The 22,276-nt window shown below is 35.5% G+C and overlaps 1 protein-coding gene across 4 annotated transcripts; it reads right to left on the bottom strand.

The window, feature by feature from the left end:
* Positions 1-409: 409 nt before the first annotated feature.
* On the bottom strand, positions 410-22,263 carry LOC148648242 (uridine-cytidine kinase-like 1). Of its 4 annotated transcripts, none has more exons than XM_088608227.1 (15): positions 22,109-22,263; positions 15,690-15,883; positions 15,007-15,113; positions 12,866-13,036; positions 12,297-12,368; positions 11,757-11,946; positions 11,274-11,335; positions 9,325-9,341; positions 6,652-6,750; positions 5,703-5,796; positions 5,342-5,404; positions 4,669-4,791; positions 4,194-4,301; positions 3,898-4,054; positions 410-3,619 (listed from the first exon to the last, which is right to left on the bottom strand). In XM_088608227.1, the coding sequence occupies exons 1-15, from the start codon at positions 22,180-22,182 to the stop codon at positions 3,540-3,542; spliced, it is 1,611 nt and encodes a 536-aa protein (XP_088464353.1). In that variant the 5' UTR covers positions 22,183-22,263; the 3' UTR covers positions 410-3,539. The 4 variants fall into 4 exon arrangements, with proteins under 4 accessions (XP_088464353.1, XP_088464352.1, XP_088464355.1 ...); XM_088608226.1 differs by lacking the exon at positions 9,325-9,341 and adding an exon at positions 8,160-8,179; XM_088608229.1 differs by lacking the exon at positions 22,109-22,263 and adding an exon at positions 19,317-20,297.
* Positions 22,264-22,276: the final 13 nt, after the last annotated feature.

Here is a 22,276-nt window from a genome sequence, read left to right as displayed (position 1 = left end):
TTACCATTGTCTTTTTTGCAGGGCATCTACAAATGCAATATTCTGTATACTTTTAAAATGGAAAAATGGAAAACGTTTAAAAAGGAAACCAGTTTCATTTTAAGGACAGCATTAAGAGCTTTCTTTCTGGACCATCATTAATGCATGCACTGGAGCTTAAATTTTGTTTCTTGTTTGTGCATTAATATTTCACAGATGAAAGAAATGCCCTTGTCTCCTGCACCCCACAAAACATTCACGCTAGTGACCTTGATGTTTTTTTTTGGATGAGCTTGACTTAATGATTCTCAACTGTAACAGTGTCACGTCTATATCACAGGAAATACGAAGTCTGGTATTGTTCAAAATGAAACTTGCTAGTGGAAAATATTTTTTAAAGAAATAAGAAGGATTAAAATATCACAATTCATTACAGACTATATTATCTTTATTTTGGGTTTTAGCATCTTGCATCATTTTACACAGTACTGGGCTATGACCTACTTATGGAGCTGTTCTAAAAGTGCAATATATGTGGAAAAAGCAACAAACGATTCATTGCATGTTTCTACTGAAAAAACAATTCTGAAAACCACTCACAGCTATTAATATAGACATTATAACAAATAAAACTTATTTACCTGACTTACAGTATGCTCATTCAATAGAGGTGAGTTTAAGCCCAGCACTACGGTATTGTCACTGAAATGTAGCCATGATGGTCTTAACTTCATCCAAACAATACGAAAACATTTCAGTGATGATAATCACAGTTCCGATAAAAAATACAACAGAAATTTTAAAGAAAAAACAGTTCAGGTGACACAAAAAAGCCAGTTCAAAGCCATATCATATTTCCTTGAAAAAAAAAACGTTTTTTAAATGTATTTTACTTTTCCCTTGTGCATTAAGAAACTTTAAACCTCTGCATGGGGAAAATCGTTATTGGGCCATGTGATACGTTTTATTAAAATAAAAAAAAAACATTTGTAAATATATTTTTAAATAATCCAAAATTTAGCAAATTCGCTTATGTAGTATTATTTCACTTCAATTTAAAATTTCATGCAAAATGTAGCTCAAAAACAAACAGCTAAATTATAATTGAAGTTCTACAGAGATGACGTATTTATATGTTCAAAAAACGTTTTTTTAAGAACTTGCTAGCAACTAAAAAATGTGCTTCTGTACTTTTTCTGCAATGTTAAATAAAAGAGCAGCATTTAGAATGGTTTTGAAGAAAACAATAAAACTCCACACTCAGTGCACACTAAGACTAACCTGAAAGTTATAGCAATTCCAATTAAAAAAAATTAGTGCTTTTAGGTCCTTCTACAGTATCTGGTGGGTTTATCAGATTTAGGTTTTATAGTATTTCAGACTAAAACCGTTTTAAATATATTTTAAAAAATCAAACCTATGAGAAAACAGGAGAAAAGCCTTAGACATATCAAATTAGGGCAAAATAATTCAATACTTGACTCACAGAACTTCACAACAGATATCACCAAACACTTGTATAAATATAATTTACTACTAATAAGTACATAAATAGGAGTTGTTCAATACATTTTGAGTTAGAGTTAATCCCATTTTATATTGCTTGTTACACTTTTTTCATTCAACCATAAAGATTTGTGATCTAAATTAAATTCAGATTTATACATTCTGCCTGCCACATCATTAAATGAATAATGAATGTATTCAATGATTCTGGTTATGCCTGGAGTTTTTATCAAATTCAACCCATCAAACTGGCTGAAAACCGAATGTCAGTAAACTTATAAAACAACAATGAAAATATCTAATCATGCAATATGTTTCAAAAGAACTCCTCTACATCTTTAAGTGTTGAAAAAAAATCCTACACTTTGTTCAATGTATATTTGTAAATTAGCACACAACAGTGAGTTGCACATTACTTTGCAAACTGTTCTAAAACACAGCATATACTGTGTGAAGTACAAATCTCACACACATTTACTGTACGATCAAGGTAAGCAATGTTGTTCAAACTGAATCGCCAGCGTAGGCCACAGTTATCACATGTACTAAGTGTATGCTAAAGATTTCAAATATATTTCTCTCATTTAAAAGTTACAATGCCCAGCAATGAATACCTAACTTTAAACAGTTCTTCCAGTATGCTGAAATGGAACACGGCAAAAAGGACCATTAAAAAAAGAAATACAGATTCATTAATACAGTCCTCTCAAACATTTATGATTCTCCATAAAAACCTTTGTTCTACTAATAATATAATCACTGCACTGCTTCATAATCTGTACAGTTTTAAAAATGCTAAGCCGGTTTGTACAGCTCATTTGAACAAATTATTGTATTTAAAACACTTTGTATTTGTAGTAATACAACGTATACAATGAACAAGGAGTGCTGAACATATCGAGGTAGAAAACATCAGTCCCTACGGTGTCAAGTTGAAACAAAACAAATAAAAGTGTAAACACTATTGTGGTAATTAAAATGAGAAAATCGGATACAGGTCATTTACCCTGAAGAGTGCAGATGTTGTAAAACTATTCAATAAACAGTGCTTTCAGTACGGAGCTTCTCACTTCGCTTGTTCATTTGATTGCCAATTTATATTCAGGTGTTTATTGTGCACAGCTATGGTAACACATATAGTCAGGCAGGCTTCACCTTCATTGACATACATTACCTTAATCTGATGTTCTCTAGTTCTATTTATGCCACAAAGAGAAAGGAAAAACAAGGGGATATAAATATATATACTGTATATCGACTTGACTGCCACTGTGTATTTAAGGCTTTCTGCAAAACTATGTCCTGCAAATGATTCTCTCTGCAGCTTCTGCAAGATAGTGGTTTGGTCACTATTGTTTTAGCCAAGGAGGGGAAAAAAATGGTTAAAAACTGTGCCGCCCACACAGTTTTCCGATGCAGTGGTCCTGGCAACACTTTGTGTTTGATGCGAAAAGAAACGTAAACCTTAAGGTAGCATTTAAGAAATATTCTTGAGGGTGAAGAAAATTTCTTCACTGTCATTCATATAAATAAAATAATTTGTGTTGTTGAATACAACTCAAAATATCTTTTACGTCCTGTTTATCATCATAAAGGTACTGTATGTAGGGGAAGGTTCTGACCAACCTTTTACTTCTTCTGCAGGTAACATTCCATTTCTATATCTTGTTCCTCACTAGGTTTGAACTGTAAACAGCTATACAAAGGGCGATATTGTTCTTAAAAATAAAAAAAATTACGTATCCAGCCAGTGATGTTTTTTCAATAAAAATAGTCATATATAATAATTCTTCATATTTATGAAGAGTTATAACATTCTTTTCTAAATCCAAAATAAAATATAAAAATCTGTTAAATATACATATTTATAGTCTTTACTCTGTCATTTTACAGCTTTTCAAAGCGTTGCATGGATCATTAAAAACACCCATGAGCCTCTTAATTTCAAAGGAGAGCTCTGGTCCCACACCTTGCTATAAGCGTCAGAGCAAGTTGACTGCGTGAAGCTGCCTCAATCTGCAAACAGTTGAATTTCGGAGCTGGAAAGCCTGCTGTCAGTAACTTGGTTCATCCAGATCATCGTCGCTCCAATCAGGAGGGGCATCTGTTCCAAAATACCGGTCACCGAAGTTACCTGAAGAACAGGCAAGATATGAATTTTAACATGGATATAGATAAAAAGAACAAGAATGGCAACAAACGTCTGATGGCCTGTAAGACAATCTAGCTTGTCTGGTTCCTAATAACTGATTAATTCCAGACATCCACAACCCTTCAATTACAGAAATGCCTCTGCTTCTCAGTTTAAAATGCACTGCCCTGGTGTCCACTGTGATCTTCACTGTTGCCTTCAATGATGTACAAACCACATGATATTAAGACTTTCTAGGAATTTTCATATACAATACTTACCTATCCCTGGGATGATGTGAAAGAGGTCATTGACTTTCTTGTCAACAGCGGTGGTGATAATCTTGACCTGAGGGAAGGCGTAGGCCACTGAATGAACTCCCATCTCAGCCATCAGCAGGGACACCAGGAAGATCTTATCCTCCTGAACATCATGGTCCTGCACATACAAGACAACAGTACAGCCAACCTGAGAGAGACTGAAGTTCATCTGTGAGAAGATTCTGACCACTTGCTTGACCAACTGCTTAGACAGCAATTCCTCCTCATTCCTTATTTTTCCCTTGATATATACTCACCAGCAAGACTCGTACTGCCATCATAGCAGCTGCTCCTGTAGAAACGGTGCAGTCCATCAGAATCACATGGTCCTCACTGATATCCTTTGGAAGCCTAAGGTAGTGCAACTGAGAAAATAGTGAGATTTAGGAACTGAGTGATCTGAAGAACTACACCTGCTTGTGTCTCTTAGCACCAATAAGAAAATACATCAGAATTTTCCGAAACTTAAAATAATTTCTATAATATGTTCTTAGTGTCTTACCAAGAGTTTCATGTATTTGATATTTTTATTGCTAAAAATATAAATCTTTGTCTATAATTTATAAAGTTATAGTCAATAGCATAAACAATATTTTGTATAAGGAAATAATTTTAATAGTTAATGACATATAACATGCAGATTTGTGTATATGTGTATTTTTTTAAAATAAACCTGCCATTGTCCTGAAGGTCATTCTCAATTCAATTTTGGCTACATTTTGAGAGGCACACCTCTGGTTCTCCTGTGTCCTGGTTGGTCTGAATGAGGATCTTCCCAATTCGCACATCTTTACACACAGCTCTGAGGGCGGGCTCCATTGTCTCCCCCGCACGGAGGATCGAGACCCCTGTGATCTAGACACAACGCCCTGGCTTTACAGTCAGCAACCCACAAACTGTCATGCATGCAATACTGAACACTGATGATCGCATTAGCGCCTTTCTTATCTTGCTCCTTAATACCCATTCAGGTACCCATTCAGCTGGTTCTTAAAAAAAACGCCAATAAGATTCAAACACTGCTTGGTGACTTTATTAAATATCTACTATTTTGTAAAAGGTAGAAATGCAAATATCTAAAGGTATTACCACCAGACATCTTTGAATAAGGATTCATTCATGCATTTTGACATGGTTTATAGATTAGTGAAGACAATATTTTGAAATGTCTTTAAAAACAGCATTGTTTCATGAGCAATGTTAAGAAAAATCCTTAGAATTATACATGTAACAAAACTGTTCTTCCCAAACTGAGCAGACAGTGTGCATGAGATCGCAATACGGTTAGAAGGATAATATGATCTCTTTGGGCGTTTTCTCACATCCAGAGCTGTCTGTTTGATTACACAAGGGAGCAGAATGAGTCCAGTGAAACACTGAGGGGAAAGCGGGGTTCTGTACTCACTCTTATGCCATGAAAAGTTCTTCCGTCATAATCCTGCCCTTGGGGCGTCTGAACTGTGCAAGCCTACACGGGGTTATGAAAATCATACTCTGAATTTAAACCAAAACAGAAACCTCACTTTTCCAAAACAAGTTTTGACCTTACCACTGATATTAAATCTGTAATTGTATTTTATTTTGTAATTATTTTACTTTTTTCATTTGGTGCTTCTGTATTAGAAACTATTTTTGAAATATCACACAGTGAAGCCAGGTCATCTAAAGATCATGGAATTTGCTATACAGTAATGTATACAGTAAATGTATAACTAGGTGCTTGGAAACACAGGAGGTGGGCTTGAATTAAAAGAAGCAACACCCACCTGAAATGGCAGGAGGGAGAGAGCGTGCTCAATGAGCAGCCTCATCAGCCTCTTTGAGTAAAAGATGAACTCATCCCGACTGGTCTCCTTATTTCTAAGAAAAAACACACATAGAGATGAGCTTGTGGTGATTCAGGGGAAACTACACTAAAGTTCTACAGTACAAATGCTTTAGCCAAGGCTATGGTTAAAATAAAGATAGTTATTGCCAGTTCTTTTAAAAAACATTTAGTAATATTTTTAAAAAAGAAATATATAATTACGACACCTTTTTTATTATGACCTCCTTATTATAGCAAGGCCATGCAGTACGATGGATTTCTCAATGCTACAGTAAATATGTTGCTTGAAATGTCTAAATATTAAAAAGCAATCTATAATTTTCAGTGAGCAAAAAACATTCATTTTCTTGAGCTACATTTGCAGATACTGTTTTTTTTTTTTTTTTTGGGTCCAAACCAAGAAGCTATGCATGCCCTCATTTCGGAAGTAGGCCAAATCTCATGCTGCTGTCCACTTGCGGAGAATGACAGTAAGATGACATTCTGTAAGGCACCCAGCAATCACTTCTGGGAAAGGCAACTGTTAGTCAATCACTTTGTGCATTCATAAATAATGCAAAAGATGTTAGTCTTTCTAAGTGTAATACGGTGATCATTTTTATTATATTTGTCATGAATGTTTCTAAAGCAAAGCACTTAGGGATGCCTTCTCTTATGAATATAGTTTACATTGTTATACAGTACATATAGGCTTTACACATGGCTGTGGGCCTGGAGATAAAAGACCTTGCAGTTATTTTCAGTCTACACTATCATATGTAAAAGGTCACAGATTGCTTTGCGATAGGTTTCTTTTGAGATTTTCCACTGTCTGCCCTGGGAAAGTGCAGCAGGGCTGAGACAGGTGTGGAGGCGTGAGGGTGAGCACCACGGCTTGGTGGTCTCACCTGATGATGGTGTGCATGCCTTTGACCTGCGGAGTGCTCTCCAGAACGCTGAGGGTCTCTGGCAGAGGCTGAGACTGGTGTGCCGAAGCCAGCGCTGCCCTGTAACACCACAGTACAATCCGGGCTCAGTCAAGTCACCGAACACTCTTACTAACACATAACCATAGCAGGCTCAGAAAATCAAACCAATGAACACTGCATGAAATACAATTAGCAATACTCATCTGAAATTACAGAATGCATGTGCTAGCAGACTAAAATACAAATAAATATATATATATAAAATTAAAGGATGTAAATATAAAATTAAACAAAAATAGTTATGTACTAAAAAAAAGTTATGGAAATGCATTTTTGCGTCTTCACCCAGTAAGTGAAAGAAGCTAAAATAAAAAATTTTCTTAAGTTCAAAAAGAAAATAGATTTACACTCCCAGGAATAAAATGCAGAAATAACAACAGCAAGAATAAAACTGTTAGTTGAAAAACTGAGGTCACAAGACACACTGCAAGAAGCATTATTTCAGAGTTGTAATCACACAATATACAAAGTGCACATAGCGTAAAAGTGTGACTGATGTGGAAATGCACTATTCATTCTAATGACTATTATAAATTAAAAATATAATTGCAATGCCATAATTGTAGTGCCACATATTAAACCCAAATAGTTGTAACATTTACTCATTTACAGTACATACAGTACAAGCTGTGTGTATCAGCACAAATAAACACATAAAATAGACAAGCTACTGAGAAAATGACAATTTCTCTTACTACAGAAAAATGAAATGATAATATTATAAATCTTATTTAAGTGGAAGAGAAGTGGTGTGCGTGCTGGGGGTGGCACATTGTTTAGCACCAATGTGTACAAAGTGAGCTTCATTAAGCAAAACTGTGTGCAAAAACTCACTAAGGTGAGGAAAAGAATGTGAAATGATTATTGTGAAGGAATATCGACTGATTTGCTCAAAGCGGGGAAGACAGAAGGACAATCATGGATGTATGACAAACAGTAAAGCAGCAGTTACAATGAAGGTGCAAAATTACACTGGCTTTTTTCCCCCAACACAAAATGCAAGGTCCTTTCAAAGAGTAAAAACAAGTCAAAATTTCTGTTATTTCAAATGCAAAATAAGTCAAACGATACTGAATTCAGGTGTGCACAGCTCTAATCCTTTCAAAACTTTGTACGATCTTTTCAATATCCATTACACCAGATACATTGTTTATTTGGATTCCTAATGCTGCTGTGCAAAAATTTTAAAAAAAAAGTTTTGTGATGTAAGACCACTATAGATCAATGTTGTGAAAGTTGCTGTAAAAGTGTGCTGGATTTTCTGCTCTCATGTGAATTGGGCCCTCGACTGGGACTTGAAGGAATGGAGCTGTGCAATCTGAGTTGTAATATTGTACCCTGAGCCACATTCTCACACACAGCAGAGAGACTTTTCATCTCTCAAGGTTTGACAAGACACTGAAAACTCAAATACAAATTCTTCTCACATATCCCAGCGCAGTTTCCTCTTTGGATAAGGGTGGTTTTATTCAGAGCAGAAGGGTGGAAGGAATCACAGAATAACCACAAGAAAAGAAAACAAAAAAACATACAAACAAAACATCAAATGTATGAGTATTAAAGTTATCAGGTTATCAAAGTGTGTGACAACACATACACTGTGCACCCTTGGTAGAACACTTTCACAGAAAAACAGAACACTGCTATATTTTATTATTTTAAGAAACACAATTTAGATAAAGTCATGTGTGTCTTCCAATTTATAACATTTTTAAACAATTTAATCTGCAATTATGCATTTAGCTACTTACACATTCTTTTTCTAAAAAAAGTCTGTTTCCACTCTGATTGAAATATTCAGCTGTAAAGCCTTTCTTTTCAAGAGTGCTTAGCGTGTATTCAGATTGTCACTCACTGTTAATGTAATGTTTAGCTGAAGCTTTAGGCCTTGATACTTCCTGTGTCTAAAGCAAGTAGTGGGTTTCCTTTCTGTACTCTATTGCGGCCAACCAGCTAATGGAAAATTGAAACAGTGCCCCCGTCTATCGTGAAAACACATCTTACATGCTGGAAACTTTATAGCTAGTAAGACACAAAATTCAACAACTGCTACATAGAAGAAGACTGAGGGTCAAGCCAGCGTCAAAGAACAGAAGGTAATATTTTTAGACACAGAAAGCTAGAGGAAAAGATTATTTTTTTCTCAGAAATAATCTAAGACATTCTTAATCATTCAAACTCCTGCACTTAGTTCACAGTTTTTATTAATGCAGCAGTTAATCTTCGTCAGGTGATTCCCAGCTGACAAATTGACCACCTACCATTGCCAATTCTAAATTTATTTTCACTAGTTTTTATGAAAAGATTACAAATACACATTACATAAGAATGGATAAGTATAGTATGTAGGTTATTGCATGGAAAAATGCCAGATATTTAATGTAAAACATCCTATCGTCCTATCTACAGTATTGCTGTACTGGAGTAACATGTTAATATGGCTTAAGTTCTAAAATCAATTTTCTAATTCAAACTTTTAGGTTTGACTCCAGACACAGAGAGCCTGTACATGCTGTGTCATTTAAGTGCAGCAGTTTATTCAGATAAGAACATGCCTTGGTCTTGAATAAATGAAACAGTGTGTTACTCTACCTGACGCTGAGCTCACGCTGTGCAGGTTACAGTGAGAATGCAGTCCATGTAATGCAATGCCAATATCATAATCACAAAGGAAAAAGATTAGAAAATGAACTTCTTTTCCTATTTATTAGTAATAACAAACACCATGCAATTACTGATTAGAGCATGTTTTCATTTTGCTAAGAGCCAACATAATAATCAATCTTATTAAAAGACAGGTTCTTTGACAGACGTCACATCTGAAATTTCACTCCAGAAAATGACCACCAAATACATAAAAAATCATACGATGGTCTCTGTCAACATTACTAAAAAGCAATCTGTACTCTAAAAAGATGACTTCCACTAGGTGGTGCCAAACAAAGCTTGCTTAGCCTTAGATATTGTTTAGTCAAGTGCATCAATTGACATACAAACCTGTAAATGTTGAATTAGAATGGTATTTGATAATGTTGACACATAGCAAAATGTTTATTTTGCAATACCAAGAGCAGGGGTGACCAAACAGCTTTCAGTGAAAATAAATGAACTACAGTAGGTCTAAATGGTCAGACAGTATAGCGTTTGAAAAAGACAGTCTAATCAGTTGTATTGTTCTTTGTTTGTTTTAAAGGATGATATTTGTATTTGCTTTCACATAATCAATATGCTTATTTTTCAAAAATGAAAACAGCCTTGGACCCCCTGATTGCATCACAAAGTGTTAAATGGCCCAAAACAGTACACAGTTTGAACAACAGCAGAAACCAATAAAAGAAACCAGTATCCCTTTTATAAGTCTAAACAACTGGACATTTTCCATTACTACTATTAGTACTGACATTTCTAAATCTATCATTTTCATTTTATATTCCTTAACACAGTGCATACTCTTTAAGTAGTAATGTATTATGTCACACTAGTTTGAAATTAAAAATGATGGAATTATCAAATAACTAATAGGAATTCATGTATGGAGTGAACAACTGTCACTGAAACTATTCTTCAATGAAATTATAACATGGGAATCTATATGGAGTTTACATTACCTTATGTAAACTAAGAAGAACAAAAAAGTGGAGTAATAATTGAAGGACCACTTTCAAACTTATTAGGATAAATAATTTATGAACATTTTAAAAATTACACATTTTTAGGGGTATAACTGTAACATCTATGCAATATTTTGATATCACAGGATACTGCATTTATTAGTTTCAGACAATGCATTAATAGAAAGGGGCAGTCTTTCACAACATCAGCCATCATCCACGTGACAGATTTAAACCCAGTTACAGACCACAAGTTCTTACGGTTCGATTTTCATTGTGCTGCCAAATTATAACTGAGTAAGTAACAACCCTTCATTCTCCACATGTGGAAAACAAGTTACGGTTTGCCAAATGTCATGTTATTTGATTAAAATAGGCTCTTGCAAGTTACAACACACATAATAGACAACATGAAGCAAATATTTTAGGTGACTGGAAATACATTGATACCAACACATGAAAACTCTGAAATGAATTAAACATAGCTGTGCCTTTCTAAAAATGTTTTTAAAAGGAAATAATACTGATACCAGCAGAGCTAGATTTTCACTTGTTCTTGGAAAGAGTTCATTTTAAAGAAATGCCTATTAAAGAAATGAGGCATACCTGAACTATTTAAACTCTGCAAATAAGATTTCATTGTCAGTTATAAAACAATTGACGTTTTGCACAGAAACTTCCAGAATACAGCACAGCTGTTACTGAAATTAATTTTATAGTGTGCTTTTCATATTACAAATATCCCCCAAAGGCCTGTACAGAAATCTACATCTATATTGAAATACTACTGTTCAATGTAATAAAATATAAAGCACTGCTTGGCATACCAAAAGCAGCAATATTTTATATGTCTTTCCATATAAATCAGAGCTATGGAATCTGTATGGTATTTCCTGGCACCTTTTTAGGTATTAAAGCACACACACTTACCTCCTCAAGCTGACTGTGAACGTGCTGAACTATGAGATCAATAGCTACCATGTTCCCTCCACCTGGAAGAGTTACAGTAAATTTTAATTTTTAAACAAAAAGACAAAAATAAAAACAACACAACGTCCTCCACACATTTGCATTTGAACACAGTAGGTTTGTCACTCAGGTAAACACGAAAAATGACTAAAAAATAAGATGATCAATTAGAAAATAACTCAAGTCCAGCAAACAAAATGAAATATTTTTGCATCATCTCAAGCTCAAAATGAAAGCGCATTACACTGCAGTTAATACAAACATGGAGTGTGTTTCTTTACTTAGAAAAGGCCTTTTCTGAATGGTCCAGATTTTGAAACAACAACAATCCAAAGAATTTAAGCGTGCTTTATTGATGAGGAAATGGAAGACCTACATGTGAAAAACAGATCCTTTTAAAAAGTTGGTGGAAAGAACAACTTTGAAATGTGAATCAGTTTGTACCCCTTGGGACGACTATATCAGCCAGACGCATAGTGGGTTCAATGTACTGCTCAAAGGCAGGCTTCACAAACTTGTTGTACTGTTTGATGACGCCCTCAATGTCACGCCCACGCTCAGTTATGTCTCTGCGTAGGCGACGCACCAGACGGATATCAGAATCTGTATCAACAAAGATCTTCATGTCTAAAAGCTGAAACAAACAGAAAATAGTGTAAGGTTGCATGTTGCCAATTGGTACTTCGCATCCGGCTTGAAGCGTGATGGAAAAACGTTACAATGCTCTAGAAAAATGGACAAACCCATTCCTTCGCACTTACATAACTCTTTACAAGATGAAAAATAGCTGCCAAACCAAAACTGATGACTGAGAAAATGCCCCGATATAATATCACAATATAATTACACACTAATAGAATCACTTTCTACTCATACTTGTTAGTTAAAAAGTTCAAATATTGTTAATAGTACCCCTGCAAAGAGGCAGAGGGGGAATATTTAAGGAAACTGGAGAAAATGAGACACAAAATAATGAATACTTACCTTTAACAGTTCTTTGTCTGCAAAAGACATAATGCCCTCAAAAATAATAACACTGGCCCCATAAACAGTTTTCTGGAAAAAAACAAACTTTGTGAGTGTTTAAATGTCACAGATAATGAATTTACATCTCCAGCTAATAGGCCATTATATTATATATTTAATATTATATTATATTACATTAAATCTTAATATTTTGCAAATAAGCAATTATTTAGACAACAGCTTAGAAGAATATGGATTCTGACAGAAATCAGAGCTTCACATCAGAATATACAGAAATGTACTCTCTTAAAAATCCTTAACAAGATTAGCCTTAAATGCTCAAATGTGCTGGTGTGCAATTACCTAGTCTTTTCTATTAATGAGATACTGCCGAATGGAAATCTGCCTTTTGGTTCAGGTGTAGCCCTTGCTAGTACGGGTGACTGAAAGATTTGTTTCTAGTTCAATTAAAAGACATAGCTTTGGTTTACATACTCCACCAAAGCATGAGCCTTTAAATACTAAGGGCCTCAGGTTGTAGGTTTAGTTCCAGGTCAGAGGTTAACTGGGTTTGCTCATGTCCTTACCCATTCCTTCTGTCTGCCGTGTGTGGTGAAGTCATATACAGGGATCTTCACACTCTTGCCCTGTTTCAGTTTCCTCAGCGTGTACACCAGCAAGGAGAAGTCAAAAGCATCTGGGTGGTCGAAATTGTAGTCGTTACTGGCAGCCAGCTGCTGCTCTTCTGGAGAGAGAACCTGAGGGGAATATGCACACAAGTCACTGCCCTGTGAATGGAATACGCCTCTTCCAGCAGTCCAGGCTGGTCCCATTAAGCAGGTGTGCCAGAATTTAGATCAGCCCTCCTTGGAAACGGATAGGCCTCAGATTACACTGTTTTCATGACTTTTGTCAACACTGAACAGGTGCCTGTTATAGTATATGCCTTAAAAAGAAAGGAACGGCCATCATAGTGCTATACAGAACTGCTGTGTGTCATGCTGAAAACAGAAATCAAGGAATAAATGTCAGACATTACCGTCATTTTTATGACATGAAAAAAAACAATGTAAAGATAGACAAGACAGAGGAGAAGGTGAAGACGTTGCTTTACAATACTCCTACTACATCCGGTTTTGCAATTTTATTTTAAGGTTAAAGTCCTCTTCCATTCAGCATATAAACACGTCTTTGTTCACATTTCTTCGTTTTGCTAACCAGGCTGAAGATGAGGAACTCGTAGGCTGCAAGACCAAAAGAGCTGCAGGAAACTCTAATCATTGATTAGATTCAGCTATGCCACAGAGTTTAACACCTTCACTTTATTTTTTATTTAACACAAAAAACACCAAGCAGTAAAAATAACTGTTTTTAAATTACCTGACTTTACTCAGTTAACAAAAGCAAGACAAGTGGTGGTTCCAAATAAATATAATTAGTTTTTACAACCAGATATTTGTTTCTGAGACTTATATCTAACTAAGGCTTTCTTTTTTATCAATTAGAAGAACGTCAGAAAGAAACAATACAATATTTGATAAAAAGGTTTTTAGAATACACTTCTAACAGGTTATTTAAGAACTACTTTTTAATCTTAAACTTGATCTGCATGGAGCAGCTTTTCCATACTGTAACTCATTGACAACTGACATTGAAATAGTTTAGTTTTTAATCTTTTTTAAAGACCATCAGCCTTCACCAAGTATTCCAAATGTTTGACTGATAGTGAAACTTTCTTTTCACAAATAAACTATACACACTATATCTATTTATACTTTTCATACCTTTAACCTTCCTATGAAGTTCTTGTCATTCTGTATTTCCCACAAAAGGGAGTAAAATGAGAGGCATCCATTTCTTTACTCAAACAATAACTCAAAACATTACAACTGAAACAAATTTGATATATAATAGTGCAATATCAGTACCAGTGCACCAGATGGGGCCAGTGAGATACTGGCTAATTTAAGATACAGAAAGTGTCTGAAAGGGGGAGGTGTTATTGTGAACTAGGATCGCTTTCATGACTTACTCACACAGCACCCTGGTCCCTGGCTTTACTGAGAAGGATTACACAACCTGAAAGCATTTGTTTAAAGGGGTGACATGCTATTAGTACAAAGGATTTAGTTCACAGTAGCTTTTACAAGTTAATACACCTACACCTAGGGCTTCCCGGCAAAAAAATGATTTTACAATACTAATTACTTTGACATGGTCAAGAAAGTAATTTTAATTATTTTCTGTGTGCAGAAGGGGGATGAGAAGTGTTTCTCTCTCAATAATCCGAAATCTGGATCTGGACTGCCACTTGTTCCCTTACAGAGCATTCCTATTAAATCCCATTAACATGCTCTCTCTGCTTTCCAGCTTTGCATCACAGAGGCTATAAATGAACATCAACATACCAGATTAAGTGTCTTTCTATTAAGCATTGTCCTGACTGGCCTGGAGATCTGAAAGCAGGTTGAATACAAACACCATTTTTTTCAAGGCCACTCACAACTCACAAATCCCTAAATCCTTTGAGTTCTGATGGTACACAGCAGTGATCACGTGTGCTATTTAATAAATGGAGTCCCTCCTGGATCTTTCAACAAACACCAGTAGGCAAAAAACGTCACATGCGTGGGTCTCACAATCTCAGCCCAGATAAGGTTGTTAATAGTGTAGAATGAGATCAGAGAGCACTGACTGCAGACTTTTCTGCATGTGCTTCAACCCTCACCTTATAAAAGGAATCCATAGAAAGAAGGACGACCCAGGGCACATCCAAAGCTTCGATGATCTTCCTGGCCACTGTTGTCTTCCCAGAGGCACTGCCACCACACAGTCCTGAGCACATTCGGGAAATGTTTGAGAACAGAACATCTTTCCAAGAAAGCAAATCATAAAATAAATTATCAAATAAACTGTATTTGTAAAAATACTAAACCCTGGGAAAACCTCAAGAGGCGGTGATGGCATATTCCCAATAACCACACTCACAACAGCTGGCTGAAAAATGTGAAATAGATCATTTGAATAGGAAATGGGAAAGCCTTTGGAAGAAGGCTCTTTGTAAATCAGTCACTTATTATCTAAGGTGAAAGTTATATGCCCACCATCATGGCAAAGCAAGACAAGAGTCAAGAGGAAATGAGGTGAACCAATATTGTTCCTGGGAGGGGATGTTTATCTATTGGGTTTGTTATCAGCTTATTAAGGGCTAATGACAAACATTTTTAAATACATTTTGAAAAATAAAAGGGTCAATGCTGAATGCCAGATAATACTGTATGTCCTTTTCATTTTTTAATGGTTCATTATACTATGATGTTGACCTTTCTGCCCGAGTTGTACAAATGGGAACATTCATACTGAAGAGGAAGTCATAACAGTAGTATCTGTTGTGGAGCAGGTGACACTTACCGATTACAAAAGCTTCTTTTGACTGTGTACCATGTTCGTTATACCAAGGTGGCCTCCCTGCGGTATAAATAGTCCTTTTGCTTGTTCTGAGTAAAGGCGGCTCAGACTTGCACTGGCTTGTGGTTCTCTTCCGCGGAGAAAGAGTTGTGTTCACAGGAGGGAGTAGCCTGTCTAGAGAATCTTCACTGCTGCCGCTGGAATGAAGAAAATAAATCAGAAAAAGACGTTTTTCTGTCAAGTTCTTTTCCATAGCTGAAGTAGTAGTGGTAAAACTCAGATTTATTTTAGAGTATTAGCATTATATCGCATCTGTTGCTCTTTTCATGTTTTATTAGAAAACTAGTACATTTCGACTATGAGGTCTTCTTCAGATTAAAAAAAATCAGTGATCAGACAAATCCTCTGTCATGGGTTGAAGTCAAAATAACAAGACTCAAAATACCCAAATCAGACACAAAGTTGGTTGCATTTCCATATAATAATCATTGTCGATTTGTGCAAAATTCCAATCCAAGGAAAATAAATTACAGTATGTATTACTCATTTATCAGTCACAACAACACAAAATGAACATAAAATGCATCAAACACTATAGTACAGCAAACCAGTTTATTTTATATTTTCCAATACACCTCAGTGTGAATATAAAATGTAATTTAATTATTACTATGGAAGACCACCTAAACTGTTTAACCAGTAAGGGCACTAACTAAAAAAAACAGGCTTGAGTTCTATACAAAGCTCTGTATTGGGTTTGGTCTAAGTCATTTAACAGGTTTCCCAGGCCTGATTATGGAATACATCAGCTTCATCTGCTTTCATTCCATTTTATTTTTTTCTTCTGAAACTAAGCTTAATCTATCCGGTTTTAAAAAACAGTGTCTGCTCTTAACCAGTGACAGAATGTAAATGTCAGTAAATAACATTTACATCAGAATTCACTTCAACTTGTTTTATTATTTCAAGGTGGAATTTCAGTGTTACGAATGCTCAGATGTGACTGCTCTTTGTCATTCCCAACTGTATCTATACATCTTTAGTTGAGAAGAAGTTTAGAGAGCTACCGGAAAGGAACAAACTGAAAACAGAGCTCTCCTGAATTATTTCTGGGAAACAGTACACCTAAAGAAGATTCTTTTTGAAATTGTGACCTGAACGGAGAGATGGAATAAAAATTCAATATCCTGTTCAGTTAAGAGATCCGTCTTAATTACTCAAGAACTCAGCCTGAACAAACTCCGGGACAAGGAGCACTGTTTTTTGTGGTTATATCTGAAATACCACACAGTATTAAATCATCCTCTATACGTTAACACCCATTAATACAAATCTCTTTATTACTCACTGCTAAGTAGATTAAAATGCAGGTCATTTATATTCAACCTTACAATGCCTCTCCAAAGACTACTTTTATATACTCCTTTCTTGTACAATTTAAGTTTTTATTACTACTTAGAAATTTACTACACTCAGAACATATGTGATAATATAATAATGCTGATGATCAATGCTGAAACTAAGGCAGGCCAAAAATACCATACCAAACAGACAAATCAACTGAATGCGAAATTCAAGCACTGAGCCGCACAACTACCTAAATTTATCATTTTAAATTTGTGTAATTAATTTGAGATGTATTAGCACTGTATTTCCTTCAATGCACCACCCCTTAGAAGTGAAATGATAATCATAAATTTATCTTTGTACAGTACCTTAGAGAGGAAAAAATATTCAGAGCCAACCAGTTTAAATATATTTAACTTTTAACTTTTTTATTATGAACCATAATTATTAAACAATCACAACATTTTGCTGAAAAAAAATATCCTGTTTAACAAGGACATAAAAACAAAAGCACACCGTGAAAAGGGACAGACATAAATTAGGTTCAAGTTAAAAAGGTTTGGGGATGAGAAATTGAGTCCATTTGTTAAAGAGGTATTCTAACTGCAAATGAGGGAAAAAAGGAGTAATTTTTAGTAATACATAAGGAGCAATTAACCTTTCAATTGTAAAAAGATTTTTATTTTTTTTAAGTAAAATACTGTAGTATAAGTTAAAATTTAGTTTACAGGAACATCAGATGATTAAAACATTTTAACCCTGTATAGGCTACAAAAAATAAAAAATATATAATAATAAAATAAAAAGAAATTATTTAATAATTTGGGTCACAACAGTGTAATTCTATGAAGATACTAAGTGGACAATACCTAGAAAAGTATTCTACTAAAGTAACACTTAGGCACTATCATATTAGTCACCACACAATGTGGTACTGTGTTAATCATGATAATTACTAATGCACAGTACATTATAAAGCACAAAGAAATATTATGTGTTAAGTAAAAAGCTGCTTCTGTGTGAAACACCTTAAATACCAAATAATATCAAAACAAAGGGCTAAAAAGTGAACAAGTAAAAGCAGTCTATTTGTTCTGTTTCTGTAATGATTTCAGAAGGGTCAAAATTAGCCTTCCTATGGAAATCTCCCCCTGCCTGTATCAATCTGCATAAGAGTTGCATTCATGTGCTGAAAGTCTTAGTCTGAGCAAATTCTCTTGCTACTAGGAAAATGAGACACCTAGTGACTGTAAACAAGAAAACACTTTTTCAACATACAGCAATAACCACGTACGTATCCAAGGGAAATGTTTTTTGTCTCGGTAAAGTTAGAAGAAAAAATAGTAGGTCTTGCTTACAACTTTGTAAGAAGAATTTGAAAATAATATAATTAATATGGTAGACCCTAATTTGTTTTGAGATTAGATCTATAATAATTAGTGAAGTAACAGCAGTGCAGTCAGATTACGTTCTGTAATTCTGTAAGAGAAAAAGTTAACCTTTAAAAATCCCATTTTTCATTCACCTAATTTGCTATATATGAATACTGCTATTCAAAAAAAGTGGCAGCATTTTCAGCTTTGCTTGCATTTCAGGCAGAAACCTCATTAAAGGGCAGCCAACAATCAAACATGTATAGTTGCACTACTGTACATAACTATAACTGTCAAAACAGAAACAGTATTACTTAAAAGCTTTAGGTGGTCTCTATCACAAATTCAGAACTCCATTGACTATATTTTGATTTCTTAATCTTTCAACAGTTTTTTAAGCCAAAACTTTGGCTCTGATTTACAACTGTATGTTTTAATATTGAATCCATGATCCACTCTGGTCCATCCATGATCAGGTAACTGCATTCTGATTTTTTTTCTCATAAGTAGCTTTATAAACTGTGAAATGGAGCAACAGCTTCAAATGTAAAACAGGGAGATTGTTTTTCCAAGTTCCATTCTTCCATCATTTTATTTCTTACATCTCTCCCAGCTGGACATTCCTGTTTTTACTGGTCACTAACCCGGACAGTCTTCAATAGCAACTACAAAATTCCTCTTTCACTGTCATCTGCCAGGGTTATTTATACTGATGTTCCCTTCTACAAATCAAGGCTTCCCTCTAATTAAAAAAAATACAGTCGGCAGATATATTGGAGATGATCTTTTAAAAAAAACATCTCACTATAGATACTACACAAAATTTTCTAAAACAATATATACATACTGTACAATACAGTAAATAATGAGCAACCAAACATGAAGGAAGTAAAAAAAAAAACAAGCTTACCTGCCATCGGACCTGAGAGCCCAACAGCCAGATATTCTGGCACCGGAGCACGATGGGAGAGTATTCATATTTAACACGACAAACAGAATTATTGTCACTTGATATAAGTGCTTTATAGTCACTGCAAATTGGCATATAATAAGAATGTGCACTCAGTCTTAGTCACGTTTTCTTCCCTAGGGCAAGGTACTGGAGTGACATAGTGGGGGAAAAGCAAAACTATACGTTTAACATTTGTTTGGCTTTCTCTTCACTTCTTTCACTGCTGTGGGGCTGGATAAGAACATTAGAAATGAAACTGCAATGGCTTTTCGATCTCAACTCTACCAACAAACATAAGCGGATAACTTATCCTACAGATTATGTTCGTTACATGTTATTAATAGCAGCAGGTTCGTAAGAGACCTGCCCCCCCTTCACCCCATCCCACTCCACCATTCATCCACCCTCCCTTCTCTTCAACAGGCCTGTTTTGGAGCAGGCCTGTCATCTGTCTCTGACATTTAGTATCGCAATTTTTCACCAGAGGGGGCAAGTGTTCCTGCAAGGACAATTCAGGAGTGGGGGTGCTGTTCTTCTTCTCTCCTGTTTCTCCTCTCTCTCCGCTAAAACAGAAAGTGAAAAGGCACCAGCGGCGCAGATGTTTTATCCAAGTCTCGGACTTTGCAATGTGTCCTGTGTGCCTGACAAGGAGATGGCACCCGAAAGCCTGCTGCCTCTTCAAATTCACGCCTGGCTTTTTTTGGTCCGTTCTTGGGTGATATGCATAAACAAATTGCTGAAACCCAACCCCTCCCCAGCTGACTGCTATTTTCCCCAAGGCAAGTGTGCAACAGCACTGTTCCTATACCTTGTCAAGCTCCTGTTTTCCAGCTCCTGCTTTTAAAAGACACTTATTAAGCAACAGGTGACGTGCAGGCTGAACTGTGTGTGGTGAACAGCCCTTTCGGCACCGAGAGGATATTTTCATACTGGCAGTTTCTCTTAGACACTAAACGAATACCTGTTGGACCTGATAATTACACAAGGAATTGTGCCTTCAGTTCCATTTCTCCATCCAAACAAATATGACAAGCCCCTCCTATTTTCCTTATTGTCTGACCTCTACACACAACAGGCTTTTAGTAACAGACAACATGCTAGGTTCCCTATTGTACTGATGGAGTTAAGGTCATTCAGTTCAGCAGTCTCTTTCAATCTTGCAATCTCAACTGCACCTATATACAGTAGGTAGTGTCAGTGACTTTCTTATTCTTTAAAAATGTCATATCAACCAGTGCATCCTGATATATCTCCAAGACCCAGATAAATGTAACCTTTAATATTCAACTTATTAGTTTATCTTAAAATTATGTTTTTTCTTAAAAAAATGAATAAAACTGTGTACATAAATTAAACCTCTGTCCTGAGGCCCTTCCTCAAAGAGAGATTTGTTTTTGTATTGTACAATAATAATCTCTAAAATAGAAACAACAGTTGTGTATTTTTTGTTTTTTGCTTTATGTATTATATAGTTTATTAATCTGTTAAGGTCAGATTTCTCCTAAAGCCCAAAGAAGCCCATGAAGTATATAAATTCTAGTTCGCAACTCCCTCTTGTGGTTCCCATAGAAATAAGGAAACATGCTTGGATTAGGTTGCACTTGTGGTAGTTTGTCATAGGCTGTCAGGTCATGCTGTATATTTAACAATTTATATCTGGACAACAATCTGACTGTTTCACTCTCGCTAAAATACAAATGCATCCAAACTGTGATTAAAAAAGGACAATATAGCTTTTTCCCTTTATATTTTATACAGCACTTAGCTGGTTTTGTCCTAATTTATTATAAGTAATTTACTCTCATTGTCTCAAGTCTGGGTTTTCCCCTAATCCAGTCAGTATGCATTTACTCAGCTTTACCATGAACTGACTCATGCACTCTAATAAAACTTCTCAATTCACTCCATTTTATTGTGCTTTAAATATTTTATAGCTTAACCATTATAAGGGTTTATAACTTTTATAATAAATTTACCGAGTTTCCTTCAGACATGACACAAGATTTACAATTACTACCATTGCTGATGATGATACTAATTGGAATAATACGTAACCAAACGACACTATACGGAACTAAAAAAAAGGCAAATACATTTAGTAGTTCTCTAAACTCTTTTAATGTCGAGTTTTCTTTAGATAAAACCACGCTTCTACAGCAATAGAAAATAATTTAGGATAGTTGTTTTGAACAAAAAAAAAAACAAGTACTGATTTATGAAGCTAAATTTAGAACGCCTCCCATTGAAACGTTAACAGGTTGTTCCTTAAAATGACATGCTAGATCGACCAGCGTTTTTGCAACCTATTAGTGATGCCGTGGTTAAGTAAATGTGCCATTTGGAACACGAATATGAAAAAAATAATTACCTCATTTCTAAAACTGTCAGAGAATGTTCTAGTTGTAAACTGTGAATACCCTACGGTTCAAGGTCCAAAGGGAAGGTGAGGTTTAAGTTAACATTCAAATACTAAGTAGGTGGCCAAGATCGGTTTAATCTATTCATCTATTAATCCATTCATTTAGTCCGTAAAAGACAGTATATCGCGCTATAAAATGACTTCCTGTGTTCGAAAGCGACACCATGTGTTTCGGGTCTCTGTGCTTCGTGGTAACCATGATGACAAACCGCGTCAGGTCATTGAAATCGGCGTTGCTTTTGCGTTAAACAAGCGAAGGCTAATCAAATCCACATGCCGCTTAGGGCACACGTTCAGACGAAACAGAAAACGCACAAACCACCCACTTTACCTGTCCGACAGCGAGGAGCCCTTGTTCACGCTTTCCATATCTGAGACCCCTGCCTTTCTGTACGCGGTAGACATTGTTATTCTTCTTTTGACAATCAGCTGTAGTGGGAAGCTGCTCAGTTTGCATGCTGGAAAATGTAGTTCGGCTAACTAGTTGCACCATATCGTA

Source organism: Lepisosteus platostomus, chromosome 15, assembly GCF_059453375.1.
Source record: "Lepisosteus platostomus isolate fLepPlt1 chromosome 15, fLepPlt1.hap1, whole genome shotgun sequence".
Classification (NCBI taxonomy): Eukaryota; Metazoa; Chordata; class Actinopteri; order Semionotiformes; family Lepisosteidae; genus Lepisosteus; species Lepisosteus platostomus.
This window is presented reverse-complemented; position numbering and strand designations above follow the sequence as displayed.

Coding starts and splice junctions, on each gene's coding strand:
- LOC148648242 (XM_088608226.1), bottom strand. CDS start 22,182: ATGTCTACCGCGTACAGAAAGGCAGGGGTCTCAGATATGGAAAGCGTG. Junction 11,947..12,296: donor CAGACAAAGAACTGTTAAAG/GTAAGTATTCAT, acceptor TGTTTGTTTCAG/CTTTTAGACATGAAGATCTT. Junction 11,336..11,756: donor TGATATAGTCGTCCCAAGGG/GTACAAACTGAT, acceptor TAACTCTTCCAG/GTGGAGGGAACATGGTAGCT.